Source organism: Penicillium verrucosum, assembly GCF_028828655.1.
Source record: "Penicillium verrucosum strain IBT 35672 chromosome Unknown utg000002l_segment0_segment0, whole genome shotgun sequence".
NCBI classification, from domain to species: domain Eukaryota; kingdom Fungi; phylum Ascomycota; class Eurotiomycetes; order Eurotiales; family Aspergillaceae; genus Penicillium; species Penicillium verrucosum.
Genome location: NW_026643211.1, coordinates 1,699,211 through 1,726,447, shown reverse-complemented (window position 1 = coordinate 1,726,447; position 27,237 = coordinate 1,699,211). Strand labels below are relative to the sequence as shown.

At 49.3% G+C, this 27,237-nt stretch overlaps 11 protein-coding genes across 11 annotated transcripts; 5 read left to right on the top strand and 6 right to left on the bottom strand.

Moving 5' to 3' along the window:
* Positions 1–2,396: 2,396 nt before the first annotated feature.
* Positions 2,397–4,250, bottom strand: N7516_006280 (amino acid permease; the record flags this gene model as incomplete). The annotated part of the gene is made up of 3 exons (XM_057219000.1): positions 2,397–3,741; positions 3,809–3,920; positions 3,971–4,250. The coding sequence occupies 3 exons, from the start codon at positions 4,248–4,250 to the stop codon at positions 2,397–2,399; spliced, it is 1,737 nt and encodes a 578-aa protein (XP_057073091.1).
* Positions 4,251–6,081: 1,831 nt separating this feature from the next.
* N7516_006279 (cytochrome b-c1 complex subunit 10) lies at positions 6,082–6,926 on the bottom strand (the record flags this gene model as incomplete). Its single annotated transcript, XM_057218999.1, has 5 exons — positions 6,082–6,090; positions 6,146–6,293; positions 6,362–6,415; positions 6,693–6,745; positions 6,924–6,926. The coding sequence occupies 5 exons, from the start codon at positions 6,924–6,926 to the stop codon at positions 6,082–6,084; spliced, it is 267 nt and encodes an 88-aa protein (XP_057073090.1).
* A 648-nt stretch (positions 6,927–7,574) lies between these two features.
* Positions 7,575–9,904, bottom strand: N7516_006278 (putative disulfide isomerase; the record flags this gene model as incomplete). Its single annotated transcript, XM_057218998.1, has 4 exons — positions 7,575–7,937; positions 7,990–9,483; positions 9,541–9,622; positions 9,678–9,904. 4 exons carry the CDS (start codon positions 9,902–9,904, stop codon positions 7,575–7,577), a joined length of 2,166 nt encoding a protein of 721 aa, XP_057073089.1.
* Positions 9,905–10,333: 429 nt separating this feature from the next.
* Positions 10,334–11,173, top strand: N7516_006277 (complex I NDUFA5 subunit family protein; the record flags this gene model as incomplete). Its single annotated transcript, XM_057218997.1, has 3 exons — positions 10,334–10,884; positions 10,953–11,057; positions 11,110–11,173. 3 exons carry the CDS (start codon positions 10,334–10,336, stop codon positions 11,171–11,173), a joined length of 720 nt encoding a protein of 239 aa, XP_057073088.1.
* Positions 11,174–11,858: 685 nt separating this feature from the next.
* Positions 11,859–14,823, top strand: N7516_006276 (coatomer subunit beta'; the record flags this gene model as incomplete). Its single annotated transcript, XM_057218996.1, has 6 exons — positions 11,859–11,876; positions 12,001–12,063; positions 12,117–12,138; positions 12,199–12,230; positions 12,290–13,558; positions 13,612–14,823. 6 exons carry the CDS (start codon positions 11,859–11,861, stop codon positions 14,821–14,823), a joined length of 2,616 nt encoding a protein of 871 aa, XP_057073087.1.
* Positions 14,824–15,416: 593 nt separating this feature from the next.
* On the top strand, positions 15,417–16,403 carry N7516_006275 (uncharacterized protein; the record flags this gene model as incomplete). The annotated part of the gene is made up of 1 exon (XM_057218995.1): positions 15,417–16,403. The coding sequence occupies one exon, from the start codon at positions 15,417–15,419 to the stop codon at positions 16,401–16,403; it is 987 nt and encodes a 328-aa protein (XP_057073086.1).
* Positions 16,404–17,093: 690 nt separating this feature from the next.
* Positions 17,094–19,393, bottom strand: N7516_006274 (serine/threonine-protein kinase; the record flags this gene model as incomplete). Its single annotated transcript, XM_057218994.1, has 7 exons — positions 17,094–17,301; positions 17,360–17,724; positions 17,778–18,193; positions 18,255–18,797; positions 18,853–19,030; positions 19,112–19,261; positions 19,372–19,393. 7 exons carry the CDS (start codon positions 19,391–19,393, stop codon positions 17,104–17,106), a joined length of 1,872 nt encoding a protein of 623 aa, XP_057073085.1. The 3' UTR covers positions 17,094–17,103.
* Positions 19,394–20,100: 707 nt separating this feature from the next.
* adaB (chromatin-binding transcription regulator ADA2) lies at positions 20,101–21,787 on the top strand (the record flags this gene model as incomplete). The annotated part of the gene is made up of 3 exons (XM_057218993.1): positions 20,101–20,193; positions 20,274–21,665; positions 21,719–21,787. The coding sequence occupies 3 exons, from the start codon at positions 20,101–20,103 to the stop codon at positions 21,785–21,787; spliced, it is 1,554 nt and encodes a 517-aa protein (XP_057073084.1).
* Positions 21,788–22,231: 444 nt separating this feature from the next.
* Positions 22,232–23,475, top strand: N7516_006272 (enoyl-CoA hydratase/isomerase family protein; the record flags this gene model as incomplete). The annotated part of the gene is made up of 3 exons (XM_057218992.1): positions 22,232–22,463; positions 22,637–23,261; positions 23,319–23,475. 3 exons carry the CDS (start codon positions 22,232–22,234, stop codon positions 23,473–23,475), a joined length of 1,014 nt encoding a protein of 337 aa, XP_057073083.1.
* A 46-nt stretch (positions 23,476–23,521) lies between these two features.
* N7516_006271 (mannitol-1-phosphate 5-dehydrogenase) lies at positions 23,522–24,688 on the bottom strand (the record flags this gene model as incomplete). Its single annotated transcript, XM_057218991.1, has 1 exon — positions 23,522–24,688. The coding sequence occupies one exon, from the start codon at positions 24,686–24,688 to the stop codon at positions 23,522–23,524; it is 1,167 nt and encodes a 388-aa protein (XP_057073082.1).
* A 1,469-nt stretch (positions 24,689–26,157) lies between these two features.
* Positions 26,158–27,154, bottom strand: N7516_006270 (SUR7/PalI family protein; the record flags this gene model as incomplete). Its single annotated transcript, XM_057218990.1, has 3 exons — positions 26,158–26,406; positions 26,583–26,963; positions 27,035–27,154. 3 exons carry the CDS (start codon positions 27,152–27,154, stop codon positions 26,158–26,160), a joined length of 750 nt encoding a protein of 249 aa, XP_057073081.1.
* Between the last annotated feature and the right edge of the window lie 83 nt (positions 27,155–27,237).

The following is a 27,237-nucleotide window of genomic DNA, read 5'->3' as shown; positions in this document are numbered from 1 at the left end:
CCATTAACTATTCTCGCTATTCTATTCTTCAATGTTCCATGTAATTGCCCTACCCTGGCTTTGAAATCAACGTGTACCAGTGAATTTCTTCTCGGCCGCGTCATGGGTTTCGGATATAATTCGATACATATTAGGATGGCTACGCTTACAACATATATGATTCGCCTCCTATTAATATCTGATACTTCGATACTTCGACCTCGCTACCATATATTCTGATCAAATAATAAAAGTAAGATTTGAAGGCGAGTTTCATATGAGCCTTGGATGCTTCGATTCACCAGACCATGGTCGGGCTGAACCATCTGTTTGCAGTGTAACATTGAGGAATGCTTGTACAAACGCTTTTACTAGAACCTGCATAAATTGAACTAACTTAACTAATACTAATATGCAGCCCTTCGGACCGAAGCATTGATGTTAAATCCCAAGTATTACACGCCAAATAAATAAAAAACACAAAATGAAAATGAAAAAGACCAGCTCATAATTTGAAAAAAGGCAAAACGGGACCAAATTGGAAATTGTAATACATAATACAATACGGGCGGTAGACTCGGCTCACCCCCGACCCAAAAACAGCCACTTGCAACCTCTTTTTCTCCAATAATTCCAATACCTAGGCAAATCCAATCATCCCAATCATCCCAATCATCCCAATCATCCATGGTTCAGACCGCTAGATCTGTCAAAGAACCAAAAAGATAATTTCAAATCCACTCAAATCCAGGAACCTCAAGAATATCCAAGGGAACTCGAATCCATTGGATTCGTCATGACGTAGAGTCGCCGATCCCCGACTGTTCCTGGGACTATTCTCTCTCTCTTTTCATAGCCCCTGACAGTGACGATCGGGACTGCGTGCAATCAGCCCGGACGGGAGCGGGCTGGTGGACAAGAGGGGCTGTACTCCGGCTGTACAACAAGGGGAACACGTTATTTTGGGGTGAATTTTTCGCATTCTTGTCCCGGTTCTTGTGGTTGGAGACGCTTTAGGTTTCTTTTTTTTTTTTTTTTTTTTTTTTTTTTCTCCTTGGATTCCCCGAGGATTTTTTTTTTTTTTTTTACTTTTGAGAAAATGAGATACATCGTGATAATATGCTCTCGAAAATTGCTTACTATTAAGCACTAGAGAAGTTTTTATATGGAAATATATCTCCGGGTAATGATTGAAATGGTATTCTGAATGTTGTAGTATACAAGTGGGACCCCCCTATTGTTAACGGATGGCTCCTCGTGTTAAGGGGTGTGGGTTGCCCCCCTCCCATCTGGAGTCAGATTAAGCATATCTTTATCTCAACCCTTTTTTTCTTTTTCTCCGTTGCATCAATGTTCAGTGTCCACCACCGCCGGTGGGGTCTCAGGGGGTGGTGGAGCTTACAGGATTCTCCCGGGGATCCCAGCACAAGGCAGTGTACAAGGTACCTAGCCGTTGGGGGGAAGGGGGGAGGTGATTGCTTGGTTTTCGTACTTTCGGGATTGAGTTGGGTTTTAAATAGCCGCTTCGCGTCCGGGCTTCTTCCTCTTCGGGTCCGTTTGGTGCTTTCTTAGAAGGGCAAGCGGCGTAGATTCTCCCTTCACGTGGAGATACCATGTACAAAGTACAAGATCAGCAATTTACATGGTTATCCTGCAATGTATAACTATATTTTGTGCATAAACTCTTGCTTTTTCTTTCAATACGAACGCCCATAAATCTCTGTGGTGGAATATGACGTGCTCTACTTCGTATACGACAAACCCTAATGAAATTATATATATCCAAGAGAGCCAATTATTCTTCAACCTCCTCTAATAGAATACGTACTACATAAGAGGATATAAAATCTGATTCGTTTTCATCCCTAGCAGAATGTCATACAGCTTTCATACAGTCAACCTTATCTCAGCCATATGGAACTGGTGGAGTAGTGGATTTGCTCCATACACCATACTCCATACTCTCCGTCATATCACATAGCAGATGGGGCACTGGGGCAGGCTCCATATGACACTGTCAGATCGATCCATATTTATGGAGCCAGATCTATGTTGTGCTTTCTGACATGCAGGTGGCGAATGCTTACATTCTTTTAGGTGGATTCATATCTGGTCATTTCTACTATTTACAGATAAACGTCGCTGCATCAGGATGGAGATTTTTGTTCTTACCTACATTGAATCCATAGTTCCAGGGCTCTTTCATTGATAGTATCTGGTGTCTGTCTGTTCCTAGGAGAAGATTGAAGGTATCAAACAAAGGCGTACAAAAACAATATCTTGGAAATGTAATAACATGCGACAGGCCTCCAAAAAGTGTCTGATCCGTTGTATAATATTAAGTTATGTAGTACCAACACAAATATCAAATCTTAAACCCCAAACTAATACAATGACTTCTCCACAACATTGGAGATCTAGATAGGATTATCTGGATTATCCGTCTTGGACAAGGCAGTTGTCTCAGTCTCTCGGGGCTCAGGCTCAAATCCCTCACTAACAATCGGCTCCTGCTCAATTGCATGAATAGCATGCTCGACATTGACCACAGGACCTTTGAACCAGCGGTGAGCATCAATAAACCACCAAATCGTAACCGCCACCATCGGCGCACCCCAAACAAGGCAAGTCCAATTCATCTGATCCGGCGTCAAGTCTTTACCAGTAACACTAGGCAAACACAAAATCGGGACCATAAAAAGCACAAATACAACACCAACTCCGCCAATGAACGGACCAAAAGGACCCAGATGCCAGGGGCCCCTACGGAACCGATTACCAACAAAGAATACCCGAATAGTGATAGGAATCGCAAAAGCAAAGAACTGCGCAATAGCGCCAATCGAAAACAAAGCGCCAATCGCCACGTCTCCAGCCAGAATAAGAAGACACATCAAGATTCCGAGGATGGCGTTCAGCACAACCGCATTAATGGGCGTCTGCGTATACGGATGCACCTGCTTCCAGTAATCCGAGAACGGAAAGCAGTCGTCACGAGCATAGGCATATGTAACCCGCGACGCGGCAACCATACACCCCTGCCCCATCGAAAACCCACAGATAATCGTCAAAGCCAAGATAGCCATAGCCGACTTCTGCGGCATGACCTGCAGCAAATACGACGCCCAGGGCTGTCCCAGGTCGGAATCGATGACGGCCTCGATATCAAGCACCGTGTATGCAACAACTAGTTGTAAGAACCAGCCCATTAGCCCGCCCACGCCGGAAGTTAGCACGATTGCGCGCGGCGAGGCTATGTTAGCGTTCGAGCACTCCTCACTCAAATGAAACGGCGAGTCGTAGCCGGACATGGTCCAGATCACGCCGACGAAGGTCATGAGAACGGCGACGCCGTCCGGGAAGTCGGTTAGGTTTGTTATGTCGCCCCAGACTTGTTTGGAGGGTGTGAATTTCGGGCTATTTTTTGTGCCGGTGGGGATCATGATGAGGACTGCGATCAGTGCCATGAAGTTGAATGTTGAGCCCCATGAGTTGATCTGCGCTACGCGCCTCGTGGGCATGCTGCTAATTCCGGCGTGCAGGATCATTATGAGGGTTGTTAGCAGGAAAGTCTGCCATGTTGTCGGGGTGTAGGATGGGTTGTAGACTGAGACTGCTGCGAGGATCATTGCGCTGAGTGAGTAGTTGACTGATGGCGCTGCGGTTATTTGTCCGATCCAGTTGGACCAGCCCGTGATCCAGGCGGCGAAGGGTCCGTAGCCCGGTGGTGCGAGGACTGCTGCGGCGTAGTATAGTCCGCCACTGTATAACACATTGTTAGCATTCCTTCAACCCTAACTTCTTACATGTGTTGGGGAATGTGTCATACCTAGTCGGCATCGCCGAACATAGCTCCGCCATCGACATTGCAATGCACTGGATGAATATCATCGCAATGATCCAGCCCCAGACCATACCCGCTGTGCCGGCGTATCCCATTCCTTTAATCCAATAAATATCAGCTATACCCTTTACCGAATTGTACACACACGGATCTTTGAGTACTGACCATAGTACAGTGTACTCGCAAACGACGGTAGCAAGCCTAGAACAGCAAAGCTGACACAGAATGTCGTCCATAGCGAGAACTCGCGCTTGAACTCTTGCTTATAACCCAGCGCCGTGATCACCCTCTCATCGGCATCCATATCATGATCCGTGTAGGGCACATCGCCGTCCGGGAGCACAGATGTGACTTGAGCATTGTTAGCCTCGTGGCGTCCTTTAGAGATGTCCGAAACAAGAGTTTGGGTCTCCATGCTTGCGCCCATGTCTAAGATCAACAGGCAAGCCGCTATTGATGAATGTATGCGATATATGTCAACGAAATAAAATGATAACCACACAAGAGATGAACAAGAATATCGTCACCTCGAGGAAGAGCCAAGAGAAATCGGAGTATAATAAGATAATACAGGATTATAAGTTATAAAGCAAGCTGACAGGGGGGAGCATGAGGTTATCTATGCATAGCACGGGGATTTTGCCTTTCGCCCCGCGCACTGAGGATCGCAAGAACCAACAAGACATGGGGTTCTGAACGAGTCGAAACAAGCCAAGCCAAACTTGGAAGAATAGATATCGGATATCGACGACTCAACATCATTGTACAACGAAGACTGGTGGCAAGTGAGGGGGAACGCCTTATGGAAGCTAGGCTGTCTCTCCGCAATGTACTCCTTTACAAAGATGCGCGATAAGAGAAAATTAACATGGCCGTTAATAGATTAAAACGAATATATTGAATCGCAGGATAATCAGATGCCTTATTCAATAATCAAGTACGGAGTATGCAAATCGTCTTACTCCGCAAGCTTGTGATTTGTCCAGACGGAAGATGTCACCGCTCATTGGAGGCAGAGGGCTTCGACGATCGGTACCACGAGCTTGGTCGAGAGAAATCTAGTCCCATTAGGGAAGCTCTAGGCGTTTTCAAGGGACTTCTGCCGTGAGAGAAAGTTAGGTGCAGCTGATGTATGTGGTTATCATCGTGATAACAGAGATAAGGTAAGGGTTAGACTCGTGTCTTCTGAAACTACCAGATCTGCTATTATCAGTTACTTGTTATCTACCTAGGTAAGGCTGTACCTGCCTTGTTGGGAAAAGAGACTCATTGAATGCTGTAAAACCTCTATTTCCAAGGTTTTCTATGTGCAACTATATATACCCGCTACTATCCACTGGCGGATTTTGCTAAATCGCCACTTTTATGAAGCGCTTAGGCTTAGGCTCACTGAGTAGATGTCACGGGCTCAGACTTGGGGGGAATATCCCAGTCGGTCACATGCAGAGTGACTGATGTCTAGTGAGTGCCAATGCTCATTCCAAGTCTTGGAGGTTGGCATCGGTAACTCTGGTGCACTATACCCAAAGTGGATTAGTCCATATAGGGTCGTTGATATTATCAGTTGGCAGCGTTGCTTCTATCCTACTTTTCTATCCTATTAAGCAAACGTGTTATAACTTCAAGGTATAAGGAGGATCTAAAGGCTCTACCAATTAAACGATGGGCTGGTCCCACGAACTTTACCAAGCAAACCTCTCGATATTAATATGTACGGCTCTCAATCCACAGGAATGGCCCTACTTGTGAGCTGTGGTTTCAGCACCAAGAGGATGACTGAACCTGTTTTGTGCTAGTGCGCGGAACTTGACAAGCGGCCTATCTTTAGCAGACACGTAGAAACCACCATCGACTTCTTTTCATGAAGCCCAAGGAGGGAAGAGCAGAGCCTAGTCGCCAGCACTCTCCAAGGATGAGACGATGGAACGTTGGAAGAGACATACCTGAGATGTTCCTAGTGGCCTTCGTCAGATGATCCAGTCCTCGCAAATAGGTTGGAAAAAAAGCTCGGTTTTGCAGACTGCTGGTAGGAGTATAGGGTTCTCAGCCGTATGATGGAAGGGAAAGTCGCTTATCGATAGTGTACAATCACACATAGGGACCATGCAAGACAGATTTACTTGGAAACAACTGTTTCTATGTGGTATTAAAAACAGAAAAGACTTTCATCGCTATTCTACAGTACAGCCCCAGCCTGAAACCCGAAAGCCTCGGTTCATATTGATCAAGGCAGACAGGTATATATCCCGGCGAATAATTTAGAAGGGCTAGGAGAAAGTCAGCATCGAGTCCAAAGCTCCAAATCAACTGTAATTGACTCACGTTGTCCTCGGGGGCGATGGTGCGGTCGTAGTAGGTATCGAAGAAAGGAAGCTTGCGGAGGATATCGTTGCGCACACGGGGAACCTCGCCGAAGATGAAGAGAGCACCGGAACCAAGGGCGACACCGAAGCCAGCAGCGACGGAACCACTGTTTAGAACGTCATTAGCATCTGTGTTTTGTTTAACCTGGGACAGTCGAATGCGGGATGTACTCACAGCTGGATGGCTGTGCCGAGGGTCATACCGGCGGCGGTACGGGGAATGTAGTACCTGCAGATTGATGATGCGTTAGCTTAGTGTTCTCGCTGCTTGTTTGATCTGCCTTCGATATCCAGCTCTTTTGTCACGGTCTGGTAATCTTCGCTCCCCACAGATATCAAACACCCGTCGAGCTCTGCGGCAAGAGGGGAAAGACGGGCATCCAATCAAGTAGGAAAGCAATGTTCAGCAGTGCAAGTACATGCTTCCTTCGCTCCATCCAACATGCTGATTATCGACCAATGGGTACTGTCCAGGGTTCGAGGGGAGATGATATGGGGGATCTCACTTGGGCGCATAGGCGGAGGCCTGGGCCGCGGCGCGGCGAGCAGTAGGGACGAACTGTAGGATATGTGTTAGCAATTGACATGACATCTTCTATCTCGTCTCATCCCGCGGCTCGGAAGCCGGTTGTGATACTCTTGGCCCGATTGTTCTCTACCCAGAGCGCGGCCGAGTAGGCAGGAACTTCGGAACAGTATGCGAGATTTTCTCATCTTTCGGGTGTGAGAGCACTTACCATCTTGAATTACACCGGAGTGATTTGGTGGGACAATTGCTAGGAGACAGGAGCTGGCACTTGGTGGTCGACGAAAACCGGGAGTCCCCGAGGTGGCACGTGACTCCAAAGCGAGTGGCCAATCAGAGTTGGCGTAATTGTTTTCGTTCAAGTATGAGTCTATAACTATCAACTCAATGACGGAGAAGTTTTCCTTGGAGTCCAGCTCAAATGAATTCGTCTTTTGTCTTCAATCCTCTGTTCTCTATGCTCTGGCTGGAAATTAAAGGAGATCAAATATTACACCTGGAAGATCGCACTGAGGAAAAGCCCAAAACGGATAGCAAAAGAGGAGGCACTTGAAGTAACCATGACTACTTGTTGACCAGAGAAACTAAAAGAAATTGATGCGTTCATTGACTTAGTCCTAGGAAGTCTTGCGGCTCCCGAGAAGCTGATACGCCTAGACTCCAAAAGCTCGTGTGAAGGCTGAAAAGAAATGGAATAAGATATGTGCTTCAAAAAACCCCTCGGTCTGACATGCAAGAAATTCAACTGAAACAGGATTGATCGAACAGACGCACGGAAGGAAAGCAGAAACAATCAAATACAGTGGAAACAAAAGATTATAAGGACCACGTAGCCAAACACCCTAACTGTACATTTGTCTCATTAGTCGACTTTGTCGGTCGAGCCTCCATTCAGGAAACCCTCCTTGCCGTCAAGGTGGAAGAAGCCACCGTTGTTGTTGGTAGGGTTGCCGATAATACCGCCGCGCGCAGTACTACGTCGAAGACGTCCACGTCCGAAGATGGTGGCCACAGCAACCACGGCACCCAGAATGATGAAAAAGAGGATGGGATGGCTGCTGAGGAGGGATCGAGCGAAGAATAAGATAGTCTCAAAGGTGCCGATGGTAGATTTGGGTGACAACTTGGAAGGGGAAGCGACGACGAGAGGAATGGTCTCGAGAATGGAGGTACGTGATGCCATGATAGGAGCTCCGCTTGAAGCGGTATCCCAGTAGCGGCGGTTCTATAGGAAGTCAGTTATAGTGCTCAAACAAATCCCACAAAGGGAGACTTACATCTTGGTCATTGATAATAACGCGGTCACCAGTTTCCACATCGATGCCGTAGGTTGTGCGCAGCCAGCGCTCCCAAAAGTCACCATCGACCCAAGCAAATGCGACCTGCTTCTTGTCATCCTCGCGGATCGTAATACGCATGTTCTTCGCAGCCCGCAGTGCACGCTGGTCATTGCGGTCATCGGCTTCTTCGATACGCAGTTGCTTGGAGTCACGAAGTTCGGCTCGCTCAAGGCGGAACAGTTGAACCTGCTTATCCATCCATTCAAGGGCGGCTTCCTTCAGCTCACGCTTGGACTGCTTGAAATCATCGCTACGGCGACGGCTGAGGAGTCCCAGAACCACGAATTTTCCGTCCATGATTTCTTGAGCATTAGATGCGGTGAGCTCAGGTACAATGGGCAGCCACACGGTTTGCATCCACGACAGAATCTGACGGAAATCTCTCATGTCCTTAGGAGCAAGGGCATTGTAGTAGTTGGGACGTCTGTCACGGACAACCAGAAGACGAGGCCAGGTAGAGATCTTGAACCGCTCGGAAAGAGCAGCACTGTCAGACTTAACAATGCGAGCGTGTCCCACGAGACTAAGGGTGAGGCGGTTCATGGCCTCAAAATCTTCAGATGTGGTCGCGTGGTCGTAAAGATACAGGAACAAAACCTCTTCGGTTGTTTCCAACTCCTTAAAAGTAGTCGCGTCAACATCCTGAATGCTCGAACCCACACCGACGGCTTTGTTGGTGTACGCGATCAGATCTCCCAAGCCACGAAGACCGGTATATTCAACTCTCTCGCCGCCACGGAAGAAGTAGATCGTCGGATAGGCATTCACGCGAGCATCTTCGCACAGTCGCTTCTCAAGTTCGCAGTTCACTTCGCCAACATTGAGAGTATCCTTCATCTCCTTGGCCATCGAGTTCCAGTTCGGGGCTAGAGCCTGGCAATGGTGGCACCAAGGAACATAAAACTTGATGATCCAGGGGTCATGGGTAGTCGTGACAAGACTTTGGAAACTCTCCGCAGTGAGCGGGATAGAAACACCCTGGGGATTAGCAGGCCGTCCTTGGAGCTTGGCCTTGACAGATTCAGGGCTAACGCCTTCCAGTTCCGCGGTCTCAATGCTCTGCTTCTCGACAGCCGTTTTTGCGCCAGGCTTTACCACTTCAGGTCTGGCAGTCATTTCCATGCTCTTAGCGCCGACCTTCGGGATTTGGACGCCTTGGGAAGGTCGGGACCCAGGTTTAATCGTCTCGAGCTTGGCTTCAATCAAAGCACCAATCTCTGACATCGTCTTGGCACCAACAGGGGGTCCGTTCTGAACGCCCATATCATAGAACGCCCACGCGGGGAAAAATTCGACGTTCATCTTCTTGCAGAAATCGCCGAAGGCCAGGCAGTTTATGGACCCGAAATGGAGATTGTAGTAGCCAGTGAAGGAGTCCAGGGACGCGAGCTCACCGGGCTTCACTCCGGAGAGGAATAAGGGATTTGAAGTCTATCACTAATCAGATCGAAGCCTCAAAAGGGTCAGGACAACGGAATCAAGACTCACGTAGTAGTACTCATATAGAGTTTGGTACATTGGGGCGGCCGTCCGGCAATGCGGGCAAGAGGGGGAATAATGTTTGATCATCCTAGAATAGTTAGAGTCTTGAGGAGTTTATTGTCTCGTGCATAAGGGGTCCTCACCAGTAAACATCTTTGGTCACTTCCTCGAAATTCTCCGGGGTCAGCTGCCGCAACGGAGGCACTTCAATATCGTTGAATATTGTAGGTGTGTCGGGATCCACTCCACGAGCCCCCCTTTTAACAAGTGTATCTCCGGATTCTTGGTCGGAGGAAGCATCTGAAGGTGTGCCCAAAGCAGGCGCTACCAACAGTGAGAGGAGGGACCACCCCAACCAGGACGGTTTCATTTTGGTGGAAGAGAAGAGGTGAATAACCTGTGTAAGGGTTTAAAGGAGAGTATAGGTAGTTTCCAAGATGTGTCACAGCTGAGCAAAACGAAGGACTTTGGTCGAAAGTAGGGAGGATAGCCGCGAAATGTTACAGGTGGCACATTGGACGGGGGCGAAGCGAAGACTGGCGACTCGGGTGGGCACTGGTCACGTCGCAGAAGGAAACAGCACTTAGCGACTATAGCGCCCAGTAGCTGAGAGCAAAATAGAACTGCACACAGCCCAAACAAAGAACTGGATGTGAGGCTTTGATGGTATCGGGAAAAGGTGAGTTGGTGCCTTTCCCCTTGCCGTTTGGGTGGACATAAGGTTAATCCGATCCGGGCCGACTTCAACACTTCATCTCCCTGAAATATAGCAGCTTCAATACCACCAAACTCATTCACAATGCGCTCTACACTTCGGCTACTGGCCAATGTCAAGCCCCGGTATTTGGAGCCTTTTGCTCCTACCGGATTGACGGGCCTTTTCACCCACCCCAGCCCTCGCCCTACTTTAATTTACCTTTACTCGACTACTCTGCAGAAGTTGCAGGCGTTCCCCGAATCCTCCGCCTACCGCCAATCCGTTGAAGCTTTGACCCGCCACCGTCTCCAGGTCATTGAATCGCAAAAGCCCGCCGGATTCGATGCCTGGTTGGAGCGTGTGCGGAAGGTCGTGGGATCCGAACCCGAGCGGTTCGCTAAGGTCCAGCGCACCGACGGCTCCTACACCCATGCCGCTGCCCAACAGAAGGATGGAACCGACAACGCTCGCGGTGAAGAATGGGATGGTGAAGGCCTCTCGGCCACGACTGAGGGCCCCCACCGTACCCCGCAACAGGAAGCGGAATGGGCTAAAATCATGAAAGAGGCCAGTGAGACCACCGACAAGGCCGGGCATGACTTCTACCACCAAGATATGAAATGGGAGAGCGAGCCTGCCCTTGATGCCGACCAGTACGTGTACCTACATCTCCGAATCGGCCTGGAACAGTCAGGTAATGGAACGCTAACCTCCTACGAAGGGTCTCTCACGTTGAACAGCAAATCGGCGCCGGCCTTATTGAGGAGATCATCCAGGTCGCAGAGACAGAGCTCAAGCTTGTGGATGAGTTGGCCAAGGCTAAGGTGTAAGTGGAAATCCAAAATTCGGGTCTGGACTTGCTGCTGACACTTTCACAGGTGGGAGGAACTTGAGGAGAAGCCTCGACCCGGCCAGTGGAGCTACTTCGAGCGTGGCAACTAAACAGCGATTCTGGAATTGCTGTGAATTTTAATCTCTGTAACTACTACTAGAGGTCTCTTTGTTCGAATACATGTTTTGAGAGTTCAATCATCTGAGGTTTAGGGTTGGTTGTAGAGTTACTAAGTTATAACTTGTGTATTCGATCGATACAACGATATGACCAAGTTGAATTTCTCTTTGGAGTTAGTTGGTGCAACTAAGGCATCTTCCTAGTATAAGTATACCCTCTGATAGAGGTCATTGGGTTTCTAGTTCCAATTCCGAGTTTATACATCAGGGCGATGATTATGTACCGGGAAGCATATCGAAAGTATTTCCATTCCTTTTTTTGTCCAAATTCTTCCTTGCACTAATCTTACATTTCGATAGTCTCACACAGCAAATCTACATAGCTTCCTTCATCAATGTAAATGAATGTGTAGGACATTTGTATAGCGGACCGAGTGGAAGGCGGTGAGCCAAGGCGGGAATCCCTTGTGGACACATACATTGCTGTCCCTGAATGAAGCGCTCTCCCTCTAGCTCTCCTTCATCTCAATCCTTTCTTAATTCCTCCAATTAATAACTTGCTCCGAGGATCGCTCCTCCCTATCATCGGGCTGTCTGAGCGGCTCGCGGAATCCCATATCGCTGTCACAGGCCCAACACCGCATCACACAAACACTTGTCTCATCCCCCACACAACATGCGGCTCGACGTCAAGGTACGCAAATACAGATGATGAAATGCTTCATATAGTTGCAGGTCTGCTCTGCAGCAGATATGATGATATGATTTCGCAAGCGGACGTCCAGAATTGGAGCGATTGCTGACAATAAATGTTACAGAGGCAGCTGTTTGCCCGCTCCGAGCGGGTAAAGGGGATTGATTTCCACCCTACAGAGCCCTGGGTAAGCTTTTACAATCCTTTCGGTAGCTTTAATCAAACTAATATCTTTCTTAGATCTTGACGACCTTGTATAGCGGTATGCTGAGAGAGGGGCAGTATGGGAGATGTCCAATGCGCTAATTGCTTTCCTGTCTAGGTCATGTCTACATCTGGTCTTACGAATCGCAGGTAAGATCCGCCACAGATCCACACTCCCCATACTCCTATCTAAACTGTCCTCCCTCTAGTCTATCATCAAAACCTTCGAACTCACCGATGTCCCCGTTCGTGCCGGTCGATTCATTGCGCGGAAGAACTGGATTGTCTGCGGTTCAGATGACTTCCAGCTCCGGGTCTACAATTACAACACATCCGAAAAAATCACCTCCTTTGAAGCACACCCGGATTACATCCGTTCTATTGCCGTCCACCCCACCCAGCCGTTTGTGCTCACAGCCTCCGATGACATGACAATTAAGCTTTGGGACTGGGAGAAGGGTTGGAAGTGCGTGCAAGTATTCGAGGGCCACAGCCACTACGTTATGGGCATGTCGATCAACCCGAAGGATACCAACACTTTCGCCTCCGCCTGTTTGGACCGGACCGTGAAGATCTGGAACCTCGGCTCTCCCCATGCCAACTTCACACTCGAAGCTCACGAGACGAAAGGTGTCAACCACGTCGACTACTACCCACAGGCTGATAAGCCATACCTCCTCACCACCTCCGACGACAAGACCGTCAAGATTTGGGACTACACAACGAAGGCACTCATTGCAACCCTCGAGGGCCACACGAGCAATGTCTCATTTGCTTGCTATCACCCTGAACTCCCTGTGATCATTTCAGGTTCTGAAGATGGAACCATTAAAATTTGGCACGCAAACACCTACCGCCTGGAGCAGTCATTAAGCTATGGGCTAGAACGAGCATGGTGTGTTTCCTACCAGCGGGGTAGACAGGGAATCGCGATGGGTTTCGATGATGGTGCTGTCGTGGTGAAGATGGGTCGGGAAGAGCCCGCCGTCTCAATGGATGGCTCTGGTAAGCTTATCTGGGCGAGACACAGTGAGGTCGTGTCGTCAGTGATCAAGGGTGGTGATGCTTCTGTCAAGGACGGCGAGCCCCTTTCTCTACCAACCAAGGATTTGGGACAATGCGAGGTGTACCCGCAGACTCTGTCTCACTCCCCCAATGGACGTTTCGTCTCTGTCTGTGGTGATGGAGAATACATCATCTACACCGCATTGGCGTGGAGAAACAAGGCATTTGGACAGGCTCTCGATTTCGCCTGGGGTGCAAAAGACAACAGCAACGACTACGCTATCCGTGAGTCATCGACAAGTGTCAAGATTTTCAAGAACTTCAAAGAGCAGAGTGCCGGTCTTGATGTTGGGTTCCAAGCCGAGGGCCTGTCTGATGGTGTTCTTCTGGGTGTGAAGGGTCAAGGTGGTATTGGCTTCTTTGATTGGGAGACTGGTAGCCTGGTTCGGAGAATTGAAGCTGACCCGAAATCTGTAAGTTTCGTTCTGGCGAGCTATTTCGCAATCATGCTAATTGACATGCACAGGTCTACTGGTCCGAATCTGGTGAACTGGTTACCCTTGCCTGTGAAGATGATTTCTACGTTCTCCGCTACTCTCGCGAGGAGTATATCAACGGCCTGAACGCCGGTGAGGCCGACGAGGATGGAGTTGAGGCTGCTGTTGAGTTGGTTGCTACAATCAACGAGACCGTCCGGACTGGACAGTGGGTTGGAGATTGCTTCATTTACACAAACTCCACGAACCGCCTGAACTACCTTGTCGGTGACCAGACCTACACAATCTCTCACTTCGACCAACCGATGTATGTCCTTGGCTACCTGCCTCGGGATGGCCGTATCTACCTTTCCGACAAGGACGTCAACGCCGTCTCCTTCGGCCTTTCTCTCAGCATGCTTGAATATCAAACAGTGGTGCTGCGTGGTGATATGGACATGGCATCTGAGCTCCTCAAGGATGTCCCACAAGACCAGATGAACAAGGTCGCCCGCTTCCTCGAAGGTCAAGGATATAAGGAAATGGCCCTGGAAGTCGCTACGGACCCCGAGCACCGCTTCGAGCTGGCCCTTGCGCTGAGCGATCTTCAAACCGCACTCACTATTGCCCGCGAGGCCAATGTCGAGCACAAGTGGAAGATTGTCGGTGATGCTGCCCTGGCCGGTTGGAACCTTGCTCTGGCCCAGGAGTGCTTCACCAATGCCAAGGATGTGGGTTCTTTGCTACTGTTGCACACTGCCAGCAACAACCGCTCAGGCCTCAAGGCCCTGGCCGCCCAGGCCTCGGAGTCTGGCCTTCACAACGTCGCCTTCTCCACTCTGTGGTCTCTAGGAGATATCGACGGCTGCATCGCTCTCCTGATCCAGAACAACCGCATCGCCGAGGCAGTTCTCCTCGCCCAGACCCACAAGCCCTCAAGCGCCCCTAAACTCGTTGTCCAATGGAAGGAATCCCTAGAGCAATCCAACAAGTCCAAGGTTGCCCGACTCATTGGTGTCCCGCCCGGTGCGCCCGATGTCGCCTCTACCGATGACGACCTCTTCCCCGAGTGGGATGAGTACATTCGCCTAGAGAAGGAGGGTGCCATCCCTGAGCCCCCTTCCTCAGAGTCCTTGATTGATGTCAACGGCGATGATGAAGAGCCCGCGAGTGCGACCAACGGTGCACCGGAAGCGGATGAGGAGGTAGAGAAAGCCGACAAGGCTGCAGTGGACGAGGCCGATGCTGCCGAAGCCGAGTAAACGAGCAAAAAGCACCGAGTTCTGTTTGGTGACTTTTTAGGAGAGTTAGGTTGATCGTTTGTTTTCTGGCTGACCGGTCAGTTCATTCTTGATTGCGAGCGGCGTCTTAACGTGTGTCCGACTTTTTTTTTCATTTTCTTATTTGTAATTGCGCTGTCATGTGTCTCTGGAGCAAATTACATGCCTAGATACAAGCAATATGTTTCCCTCTGTTTCCAGTGGTGTTGATCTACTAGATTATTGTACATGTATACTATACCGGATTTTGCCTGGTGCCTGTGTATCTGGCTTATACTCCATGAACGTAAACTTGAAGTAGAAAATAGAGTACACGATACTTCTCCTCGATACTCAGCCATCTAGAGTCCTAAGGGATCTTAGCTATTATTAGCGGCCTCGGCTGAGATCGGGCCAAAGCTAGGCATCCAGGCATCAAACAACTTCCTTTCGTACTTCCTCGCCAACGAAAGTCACCAGAAAGTGCATGATTTTCAAATCCTTACCATTTGCGCTAGCACATCTTGTCCTTTCATCTTTTCGAGAACAGAAAATTACACAGATTTTATCTCGTTAACCCTGAAAAGTGTAGCAACATGGCTGTGACAAAGCATCTACGATACCACCCTCCCTTGGACGAGCTTGCAGCTGTTATTGAGAAAGCCCTTTTATCCAATTTTAAAACCGCAAGCGCAATAGTTGCCGAGTGTCCGGACCTTAAACAACAACCTTTCAACCTCGCTGCATCTGGGCTTTCCGGAAGTCCTCGGATCGCAGACATAGGCGGACAACAACATCTCTTCCCCAGACCGAACCTCACTGCCAAATATTCACTACTTTCTCTAGCCCAAGATATGGAAATGTCCCCTGAAGCAGGTTTTCTTCTTGGGGCAGGCGCCGCTCCATTTCAGGATATTGGTCAAAACGCCGAGCTGGCGCCCAATCTATCCTGGAGATCAAATTCGAACGCACCCGGCTTTGATGATCCAAGCTTGCTGGCCTTCGACAATGGCACGCGGGTGATCAAGGTCCAGAGAGACGGAGACGGAGACAATACTCCGCTCTGTGATCGCACATCGAGCACGAATTGCGCGTTGATGGCCAACCTCTTCGGATCAGATGGGGTTACTGGCCCGGTTCTTAAAATCAATGCCAGGACGCGGAAGGGAGATGAGAATTTCACCGATTGTATACGTTATGGCTTGCAAAAGGTCTATGGGGATTCCAAACCAATTAGTCTTGGTGGGGTTTTTCTTTTGAAATCTGGGAAAGCCAAGTTTCATATCATGCCTGACTTCCCACCGGAAGATCAATTGCCATTTCGAGATCGCAGGCAGTTGGAAACGGAATGGCTGTCTTATCATATTTTCCAGGCCCCTATAGTCTGCCTCACTGTGATGCACAGTAGTGACCCGGAAGGATTGGGGTTAAGAATGGAGCATACTCACTGCTTTGGTGCAAATGGGACCACCAGAGGAGGTCATTACCATTATGATATTCAGGATGGGGATGAGGAGGTTGAGTACGAGGCTTATTTTAATGTCGCATCTGTGGTTTATAGGGTGGACCGGCCTGGTATTTAGTTACAATGATGATAGACGTCTAAATAAGAATATACAAGAGAGTGCCCAGGTGGGCCATTTCTGCGGGTACCGTATCCCCACAAGCTACCAAGAATCAAGAGCCCCCCCTTCACCTCGTGGGACAGTTGCTGTAGTTGATATGAATTGAATTGAATTTACTACTTCACATCTAAACCCGTTGAGGCGTGATCCATCTTACTCGTTGAAGAACATACTCAAAGACGTCTAATGCAAACCTGTTTTGGCATTGTCCATTGTAAAGTTTTATCGAGAATACAGAACAAGGGTGCAAGACGATGACCGCTTGAGAAAAGCAACAAAACCAAGGGTAAGAAAGGAACCTGCCTGGAGAGAATGAACACTTGAGATGGAAGGGAGATGACCGAACAAGACAAGAAAATCAAATCAAAGCGCTCAACGGCCGTATGAAACGATAGAAACAATGTCGTCTCGAAGATCAGGAGCGACTCCGATATCAAGATGCCACAGACTCCTTTGTGATGGGAAACCGAACAATATGACGAACACAGCAAAAAAAAAAAGAAAGGAGAAAAGAAAAAGGAAAAAAGATCAAGATTGGTCGATATGTTAATGAAAGACATATACGCAGTTAAAAAGGGAAATGGTCTCTATGAACCTCCTATTCTTTCTTACTCGCACCGGGTATTCTCGATCTAACCTGACAAGGAAGTGAGAGACCTTACTCCGGAATGCTACCGAAGGACGGGTCTTTAACACTGCCGCCTGCATCGCCGAGGCCAGCCACGGGTCGGTTGTACGACCATCCCTCGAACTGTTGCTGCATGGTTTGCGACAGGACGGGGCCATCGACATATGAGTCTTGGGGTGCTTCTCTGGTGAATTCAACATCGAAGTTTTCAGTATCACGGGCATCCACCTGCATCAAGTTAGCCACATGTTGATTCAATACATGATCGGAGGTAAAGAATACATACCACGTTTGGTCGGAAGCTAGGTTCGTACTTCCTCTGGAGAAGCTTGCGCCAGTCAATGTTGGCAAAGAAGTGGTGAGACTTGATCTCCGCAGCGCCGTTAGCACCCAGGCGGCGCACGGGGTCACGGTCCAACAGCCGACTGAGAAGATCTCGCGCAGCAGGCGGGACGATATCGCTGCTGGGGAAGGTCAGAGGCTCTTGTAAGATCTTGCGATACATTTCATTGGTATTTTCATCGTAGAATGGAGGCAGGCCTGTCAACATCTCGTAGAGCAAGACACCGAGAGTCCACCAATCCACGGTCTTGGTGTAGCCGTTGCCGAGGAGAAGTTCTGGAGCGAGATATTCGGGAGTTCCACAGAACGCTTGGGTTTGGTTAGCTATGTAGGGCTTATCGTGAGGGATGAGGAGATCTTACTGTTGGTTCGGTCCTCGTCTTTCATATCCAGCTTGCAGAGACCGAAATCACAAAGAGCAATATGCCCGGTGTAATCGAGAAGAATGTTCTCAGGCTTAAGATCTCGGTAAATAACCTTGAAGCCGTGCAGACACTCGAGAGCGCACAGCAACTCTGCGGTATAGAAACGGGCTCTGTTGATATCAAATCGTTGTTCTCTTTGCAAATGGTGGAACAACTCTCCACCGTTCACAAATGCCAATACGAAGTACAACTTTTCGGGCGACTGGAACGAGAATTTCAGCGGAACAATAAACGGATTGTTGATCTGCGCAAGAACCGACCGCTCGGCAAGTGTGTGTGTGACTTCAGATCGCGAGATAATGTGAGCCTTGCGAATTGTCTTGAGGGCGTAGATCCGACCAGTATCCTTCTTCCTGTGATTTTCCGAGTATTAGCATTTTGAAAGCAAAATGAGTAAATCTCGAGTCCACTTACATGACCTGCATGACCTTGCCGAAACTACCCTTGCCAACAACCTTGAGCAGATCGAAGTCTTCTAACTTAAGACTCCGCTGCTTGTTCTCCACAAAGGAAATACCAATCTTGATCGAACCAACACCAAATTGGAGATCCAACCACTCAGCACCCTGCTGACCCAATTGACGCCCTTGCTCATGATGAGCTGCGGCAGCCTTCTGGTTGTCTTTCTTGCTGAGTTTCGGATCCTCCACATATGGCTGGCTCTCTTCGAAGCGAGGGTTGACCTTGCATGCGCCCAAGAAAATGTCCTCACTCCGTCCGGCACCAGGCCGGGCTGCAGGGTTGCGCAGATACAGCTGTACATTCAACTCTGTCTTCCGGGACACATCGAACTTGAATGCTGTGTTGTCGCCAGCCCACAATGGGCTCTCTGGAGTTCCCGACACGGCATCCACAAAGACCTGGTTCTTTTCGAAATCAAGGAGGGCATACGGGAGGTATTTGGTGGAATAGCGACCGTGGATAGTGGGGGGCGGCATTGATTCCCCCGCTTGTGGACTGCGGTCGGCCAGATGGCACAAAGGAACCCCCTTGGTTTTGAGTTGAATGTGACGAAGAAGAAGTGCTTGGGCGTAGAGAAGAGGGCGCATAAGAGTTATTTTGGAAGTGCGAATTGAAGATCTGTTGGAAATGAGGGGACAGCGAAAAATTGCGCCCTTCGTGGAGAGTCACAATAAGGATTCCTGGATTCACAGGCGCCACAGGAGGGGAGACAAGAGACTCTGAGGCGGCTATCAAAAAGAAAAAGAAAAAAGATGAAATGATTAGTTACCGAGGATTCCAGTAATATTAATATAAGAATAACAACATACCAATCCCGTTCGTAGATGGGGTGGCGGAGGGCGGGTTAGAAGCCACAGGTGTCAGGGCCTCGTCGCCATTTGAGTCACCCTTGATCGTCGAAGTAGACGACGACCGGCCAAATGATGAGGTCAAGGGTGCCAGATGCGTCTCCTTCAACTCTTAAGTTGAGTTGTATAATTAGCGAATTCCTATGGCGTTTCACTGCAAATGCAGAGAGGGGTATTGAGGGGAGGGGGGGAAGAGGGAGACCAACTGCCAGTAAACATACTTTTAGTGAGCTTCCAGGACATAGTGGCGGTTGTTGTTTTAAAAAAAAAAAAAAAAGATCGAGAAGAAGAGATCAAAGTCCAAGATACCGCAATGCGTGTGTGCAGGGTGCTAAAGAATCACCCAATAATCAACATGTGACCCCCAAAATAAAACCTGGAGAAGCCACAGAAGGACACAGATAATACACACGCAAAAGGAACGAAGTTGAGACAGAGACAACCACCACTATAACTTTCGAAATCCGTATGGAAGCACGACTAAGAATAAGAAAGAGTCGGGGAGATCGAAGATCAAATGAGAATGAGAGAGGGGAAGTTCCCCCTGTAATTATAATACGAAGTTTACTATAAATTACCTAATTTCATTTGTTTGATAGGTCAACCTAGTCTTTGATGGATCCACATCGGAGTATTGTAATTAATCAGCCTCAGCCACTACTCCGCCACAAGGGTTAACGACGCATCAACTTCCCCCCACGGCAATTAACAATCAAAGCAGTGGACTCCACAGAACGAGAGAGTTTGAAATTCGGCTTAGATTGTAGCCGTGTCAATTTACATCTCCTTTTCAAGTTTCGGAATATTCCCCGCTCCGAAGTGCGGAGACACCTACCCCGGAAGATCACACCTCAACTTGTCATCTTCAAGTCTAGTATTTTCAGACTTCTGAGTCTGTTGCTCTCGATACAGCACCCGACAAATCGGACGATGAAAGGGGTGGAGGGCTAATGGGTGTGATACGCAAGAAGACCGCATCACGCGGCACCGAGGCCGGCACCAAGTTCCACTGTGATGTGTGCTCTATTGATGTTACGTCAACAGTAAGTCTCAACCTGATTGTGTTATGACCATTTGAAGGTCTGTTATCTTTTTCAGAGACTAAGGCGACTCCATCTCATAGGTTCGCATCTCGTGTTCGCATCCGTCCTGCCCCGAATACGACCTCTGTGTTCCCTGCTTCTCAGCCGGAAAGAACTCCAAAAACCATGACCCTGCCACACATCCATTCCAAGTAATCGAACAAAACTCAGTCCCCATATTCCAGGGCGATTGGGGGGCGGATGAAGAATTGCTATTACTGGAAGGCGCCGAAATTTATGGGCTGGGTTCCTGGGCAGACATCGCAGACCACATTGGCGGCTACCGAAGCAAGGATGAAGTGCGAGACCACTACTACGACACATATGTGAAAAGCGTAAACTTCCCTCTTGCAAGCCACGCCGATCCGGACGATAGGGACTTGCAGGATTCGATCTCCAAAGAGGACTTCCAAACACGCAAGAAGCGTCGCATTGAAGAGCGCAAAGATGCAGCCAAGGCAGCGCCACCAACCACACCAAAGCAGAAACCGACTGCCAGTGTACCGGCATGTCACGAAGTGCAGGGCTACATGCCGGGACGATTGGAGTTTGAGACCGAGTTCCTGAACGATGCCGAAGAAGCGGTGCAACACATGACTTTCGAGCCCGGGGCTGGACTCAATGAAAACGGCGAGCCAGATGCAGAGACAGAACTCAAGATGACCGTGGTTGATATCTACAACTCCCGCCTGACAGCGCGTACAGAGCGCAAGAAGATCCTCTTTGAGCACAACCTCCTCGAATACCGAAAGAACACCGCCTTAGATAAGAAACGGTCGAAGGAAGAGCGAGATCTGTTGAACAAAGCAAAACCACTAGCACGGATGATGAATTGCAAGGACTTTGAAGACGTCAACAAGGGTCTGGAATACGAGCACAACCTCCGCCTAGCCATCTCCCAACTCCAAGAATGGCGACAGATGGGCATCGGTGACCTGAAAGCAGGCGAGAAGTTCGAGCAAGATAAACAACAGCGCGTGCAACGAATGATTCCTCAAGGGTCATTTGACCGGTTTGCCAGCAACCGCCCCAAGCAGGCACAGCTGACAGAGACACCAGCGGCAGCAATCCAGCTCACAACGCCTGAACTGCCGCTACGACTACAAAAGGCTGCCAATCCACACGCACCGGCAGATCCTGCCGACGAACCATTGAACGATTTCGATCGCGCCTTCGCTGTCGATGGGGATGCGCCTCCCCCACAGCCGACAAAGACGAAATACGTGGTGCCGCCGCTAAGCGGGATGCCGTCGTGGAAGCTGGACAATGACACTGCTGCCGACTTGCACCTTCTGACCAAGGAAGAGGCAGAGGTATGCAATGTTTTACGTCTAATGCCGAAGCCATATCTGGTCGTCAAGGAGACACTGTTGAAGGAAGCAATGAAGCAGGGCGGCAACCTGAAGAAGAAAGATGCACGGATGATTTGCAAGGTATGTTGACTACTCGGTACTTGAAATGCGAATTTCTTTACTGACTCTGTTAGATCGAGGGCACCAAAACCAGCCGCATTTATGATTTCATGGTACACAGTGGTTGGATCAATAAGGCGTAGGTGCGCCGGATCCATCTGTAATCGCTTCTTAGCTTATTGATATCCAAATCTACTTGTGATTTTGTTCGGGGGCGTTTCTTTTTTTGGGCGTTCATAGGGAACTTGGGAGATGGGCGGATGTGTTGATAAGTGACAGGTAGAATATCACCTGTAATTCGCATTGTACAATGAACAGTAACCTACATAGCTACCTAGGTATCTTCTATGTAGTCTATAAAGAAAAAGAGTCGATAAACATCAACTTCCAAAGTCATTCTCCCAAATACAGTGATCATCCCCACACTCCTCGGTCCTCGGCATAGCTTCTCCGCATCTACAAATAACCCCCAACTACCGTCAATCAGCTCTATTTTTCTATATCATTCCCTTCATCCCTTTTCCTCTCTCCTCCCTCCTCAATAAAAACCAACCTCCCAACTTATGAAAAACCCCCAAGAAACAAAAATGCCAGCTTTCACAATCCAACCCCCAACCCCAGCCCACGCAACCCTCACCTACCCTGCACCCCACATCCTCCTCGTGACGCTAAACCGACCCCGCGATCTAAACTGCATAAACAGCCAAGGCCACGCAGACCTCCACGCCATCTGGGAATGGCTCGATGAAGAGCCCTCCATGCGCGTGGGCATCCTAACAGGAAAGGGACGTGCGTTTTGCGCCGGCGCTGATCTAAAAGGTGAGCTAGCACAGCATACACGCCATAAACATAGCTAGCTAGTATACAAAAGACGAAAGCCAAAGCACAAACCCCAATCCCCAATCCCCAATCCCCAAAACCCAAAACAATCCCCAAAACCCAACCCAAGACTTTCCAATCCATCTGTTAAACACCACTAACTCCGTCCCTAGAATGGAACAACCGCACGTCAGCAGCAACGAGCTCAAGCTCGCAAACCACAATGCCGAATAGCGGGTTCGGCGGACTCGCGCGACGAAAGGGCAAGAAACCCGTGATTTGCGCGGTGAATGGGATCTGTCTCGGCGGGGGCGCGGAGATGATCATCAACAGCGATATCGTGATTGCGTCATCGCGAGCGATATTTGGGCTGCCGGAGGTGAAGCGCGGGGTTGTTGCTCTTGCTGGTGCGTTGCCGCGACTTGTGCGGACTGTTGGGAAACAGCGGGCTATGGAGATGGTTCTTACAGGGCGGATGGTTGGGGCTGTCGAGGCGGAGAGATGGGGACTTGTTAATTCGGTTGTTGAGGTTGGGGAAGGGGATGGGGATGAGGAGGTTGGTCGGGCGGTTTTGGAGAAGGCTTTGGGGGTTGCTGGGGAGATTGCGGGGAATAGCCCTGATTCGGTGCTTGTTAGTCGGGAAGGGGTTAAGTTGGGGTGGGAGGGTATTGGGGCGGATGAGGCTACGGCGATGTTGAATGAGACTTGGGTTAAGAGGTTGTATGAAGGGGAGAATATTAAGGAGGGGCTCAGGGCATTTGTGGAGAAGAGGAAGCCTGTCTGGGTTGATAGTAAGTTGTGAGGACATTTTTATTTATTTTAGAGTAAAGATAGTAGAAAGAATTGAAAAAAAAGATATGATTGTTCATTCGCTATTCATACTACACTTCGTAAAATTCATACACTGATCTCATTACTCCCGTCGCGCCGTGTACCTGGTATTAGCGATATTCCATGCAACTTGAATTTCAGACAAAGCGAAATCAAATGTGCGGTTGCCCGACATCTCTGAAAAAGCGATGTTAGGATGTTGTGAGGCTGGCATAAGGAAGAGGTGCCTACTTTGCGTCGGATTGTACGCCGTCCACGACCTTGACCACATGGGGGAAGAGGGGGTGGTCTCGGTCCAGGCCGGTCAATCGGATAGCAGCATCAGCAGGCGCGTTCTCCCTGAGGATATTGGCCAGCTCCACACTCTCCTCGTCGCCTTCCACATTCTGGAACCGCAAAGCCATTTCAAGAGAGCCCATCAATGACTCGAACTTTCCACCACGCTCAGCCAGCTGTGCAGCTGGGCCGATGAATCGCTCCTTGCGGGACACTTTGCGCATAGGGGCACGACCCACACGCTCCACGGTATCCTCGAGGTAGGGGTTAGAGATTCGGGTGATGATGGTCTCGACATACTCTTGCTGCTCAGCGGCGCTGATTTCATGTTTGTCAACGATGAGAGAGGCAGTCTCTTGAAGCACATTGCGGACAATGTTGCGGATACGAGAGTCCTGGAGAGCTTCGGCAATGGTCTTCTTGCCGGCATTGTAGCCATGGTAGGCTACAGTGGCGTGACCGGTGTTGACGGTGAACAACTTGCGCTCAATGTAGGGCTCCAGGTTGGTAACCCAGTGGATAGCCGGGATTTCGGGGGGACCAAATTCGCCGAAAGGTGTGGACTCCACGGCCCATTCGTAGAACTTCTCGATGCGCACATTTAGACCACTGTCAGGAGCCTGACCAGGTACGATACGGTCGATGGCCGAGTTGGCAAACCGGGCTCGGTCTGACATAGAGCCGAGACGGCCTGGGGCGGTGTTGTCCTTGATGAACTGGTGTAGAGTGTCAGTGGCACCGATGGCATTCTCACAGGCGATGATGGCCAGCGGTGTGGCGTCAGTACGGGCGTCGATTCCCTTGGCAATCACGGGAGCGATGAACTTGAGGATGTTGGGGCCCACGGCGCAGGTTACAACGCTGGCGGTCGAAATTTCCCGGATGACATCGCTCTCATGGGTCTTGGAGTTGATGGCACGGTAGTTGGTGATAGTCTTTGTATTCTCGCCCTCATCACTGACTTCAGTGACCTGATAAGATTTGGTGTTCTGTAGGGCAGTGATGATACTGTCCATGACATCAACGAAGACGACCTCAAAGCCAGCAGTGTGGAGGAACTCGGCGACGAAGCCACGGCCGATGTTTCCACCACCGAAATGAATAGCTTTCTTCTCCATGATGTTTGATATGAGGAAGTGGAAGTGGAAGTGGAGGTAGAGTGGAGGTAGAGTAGAGGTGGAAGTGGAGGATAAAGGTGGAAGAGAAAGAGGAAGAGGAAGGGGAAGAAGAAGGGGAAGTTGAGGTAGAAGTAAAGTGAGGAAACTAAAGAGGAAGTCACGTAAGTTGCAGTTTCCAATTTGAGGGGGAAAGTTGCAGCTATTTAAGGAAAGAGGGGGAAATAGGTAATAGGTAAGGAACTATCCAAGGGGTCCTCTATATAAGTTGGGAAATATACCAGGGGAGATATGACGATGACTTCATAGATATCTGGGCAACGGGACTGGCCTCCGCCTGTTCAACCACTTCCTCTATAATCCTATATTTCTAAATATTTCTCTATTCTTCTCTATTCTTCTCTATTCTTCTATAATTCCTGTAACATTCTAAACAAGAGGATTATTGACCCGAGAGATGTTACACTTCTTTCTATTCTTCCCCCACTTTAATGTCCGTGCAACCATCACTCCAACAATTACCGCGCAGTAGGGGCATCCTACAACATATACACCATTCCTATTTCAGTAACTTATAGGTTTCATTTTCATGCACACCTGGGCATTCACACGACTTGAACCACTCACCGGCAAAACAAAGAATCAAATTTCGGGAAAACCCGTCCATAGTCGTCAATACTTTCGCGCTTTGACAAAACCCTTGGCAAAATGGTACAACATAGACTTCGGAGAAAATCAGCCGACAAACCGGGAAAATCATTACGGAGTACAGTGGTCCTCGGAGTCTGAGCCATCATACGGAATGTACGGAGTGATCGGGTTGAGGTATAACATGTGGTTATTTCAAGAATATTCGAGACTATTCACAATCCTCATAGATCCTCATAGATCCTGATATCCACATGTGGTGACGTCGGATGAACGGTTGATAGACCCCCCCGACCCAGTTTTTTCCCCGTTAGTCGCGGCCAGCTCCATACCAAGCCGAGGTGTTTATTTCCAAGTGTATCTATTGCCTTCCATGTCCCCAGTACTCTGGCCCCTATGGAATATAGTAGGTTGCTGCCTGGTTGACCCTGCCCAACATACCGTAGCCCCTGGAAGTTAAGGGGCAAAATAAGGGCCTAACCTTGGTACCTCCGGGCCCCGACCCATTGGCCCAACACCGTAATCCTCAGATATTCCCGCAAAAGCAAAAGTAAGTAGCCGGATTGACAACTCTACCGTTTCACTTAAAACGGGCTCCTAGTTAGATTGGCTACTATTCCCTATTAGTTACGGGGGAGGGGAGTGGAGGTATAATATGAGAAGGTGGTATCATTCGATTCATAAATGGCTCTCTCTAACTATCTACTATGGTGATGTGATTATATTCGATTTTCGCGAGTTTCCCCGACTTCCGCCCCCCGTCTGAAACCTGCGCTATCCGACTGGCTACCATCACCGCTCCCCTTCTTCCTTTTGGGTCCTCATTACCCCTCTATGTCCTTTGAGACGGGCGCAGGCCCAGGCGCAGCCCGTTTGTTAACGTAGGCATTCGCAAAGCAAGCAATGCTACCGGCGACCAACAGCCCCACCGCGGCCCAAGTCATCCCGAGAAATTTCTCGCCGTACTTGGCTGATACGTTCGAGCCCTTGCCGTGGGCATTAATTAGAGCGACAAATTCAAACCCGATGACGGTGGCGATTATGGATGCGATGCTGATACTAAACGATCCGAGCTAATTAATGATTCCATGTCAGCCACTTTTTGTCGTACTCTGGGGAAATGGCGAAATGCGAAATGCACCTCGCTGAACTGGGAAGTGCGCTGCCTGCATAAATGTGACATGCAGAGACGAGGTTTATGTAGGGGGTAAACTCCACCAGATCGGGTCCATGTATAATTGTAACTCACCATGAACAGCCAAAATTCAATCAGGCCCTGGCTCGCTTTCGGAGCGAGAGTCGCCCATACTCGTACGAGAATCGCAAGGCCCATCGCGCCAACCCCGATAATGTACATCACGGCCATGACTTGGGACGACATCTTAAAGGCGTGGAAGTCATCGCTGATAACGCGCGGCCACCCCAGCTGCGGGCTGGAGGTGACCTCCTCCGGCCAGGCTTGTGTCGGGTCGAATGAGGACAAAATCGTGCGGTTCGAGCATTCAGTCACGTTGCGCGTGACTTCTACACCGGCGTCGGTTGTTATCAGTGTTCCCTGGCAGTAGGACAGTATATGGATGGAATAGAAATCCTGGGCTCCACTGCCGGTGTTGACTGAGGGCGTGGAAAGCTAAATGATTAGGCCAAGTTAGTCTTCTGCATCTACCTGCCACTTATATAGTTGGGGACGATCGGACTTACCGTCAAGAGATCCACATCCTCAAGGAAGCTTTTCTGCGTCCCTGCGAAGAGACATAAGAGGGTGAGGATAAATGCGACAAATACTGTCACGGTCTGGAATAAGCCCTTGAAGTCCGACATGGTGGTAAGTCTGGGTCGAGTGGATGTGTTGGTCTAGTTCTAGTTGTCTGCAAGATGTGGCTGGATCCAACATGCAGTATCTG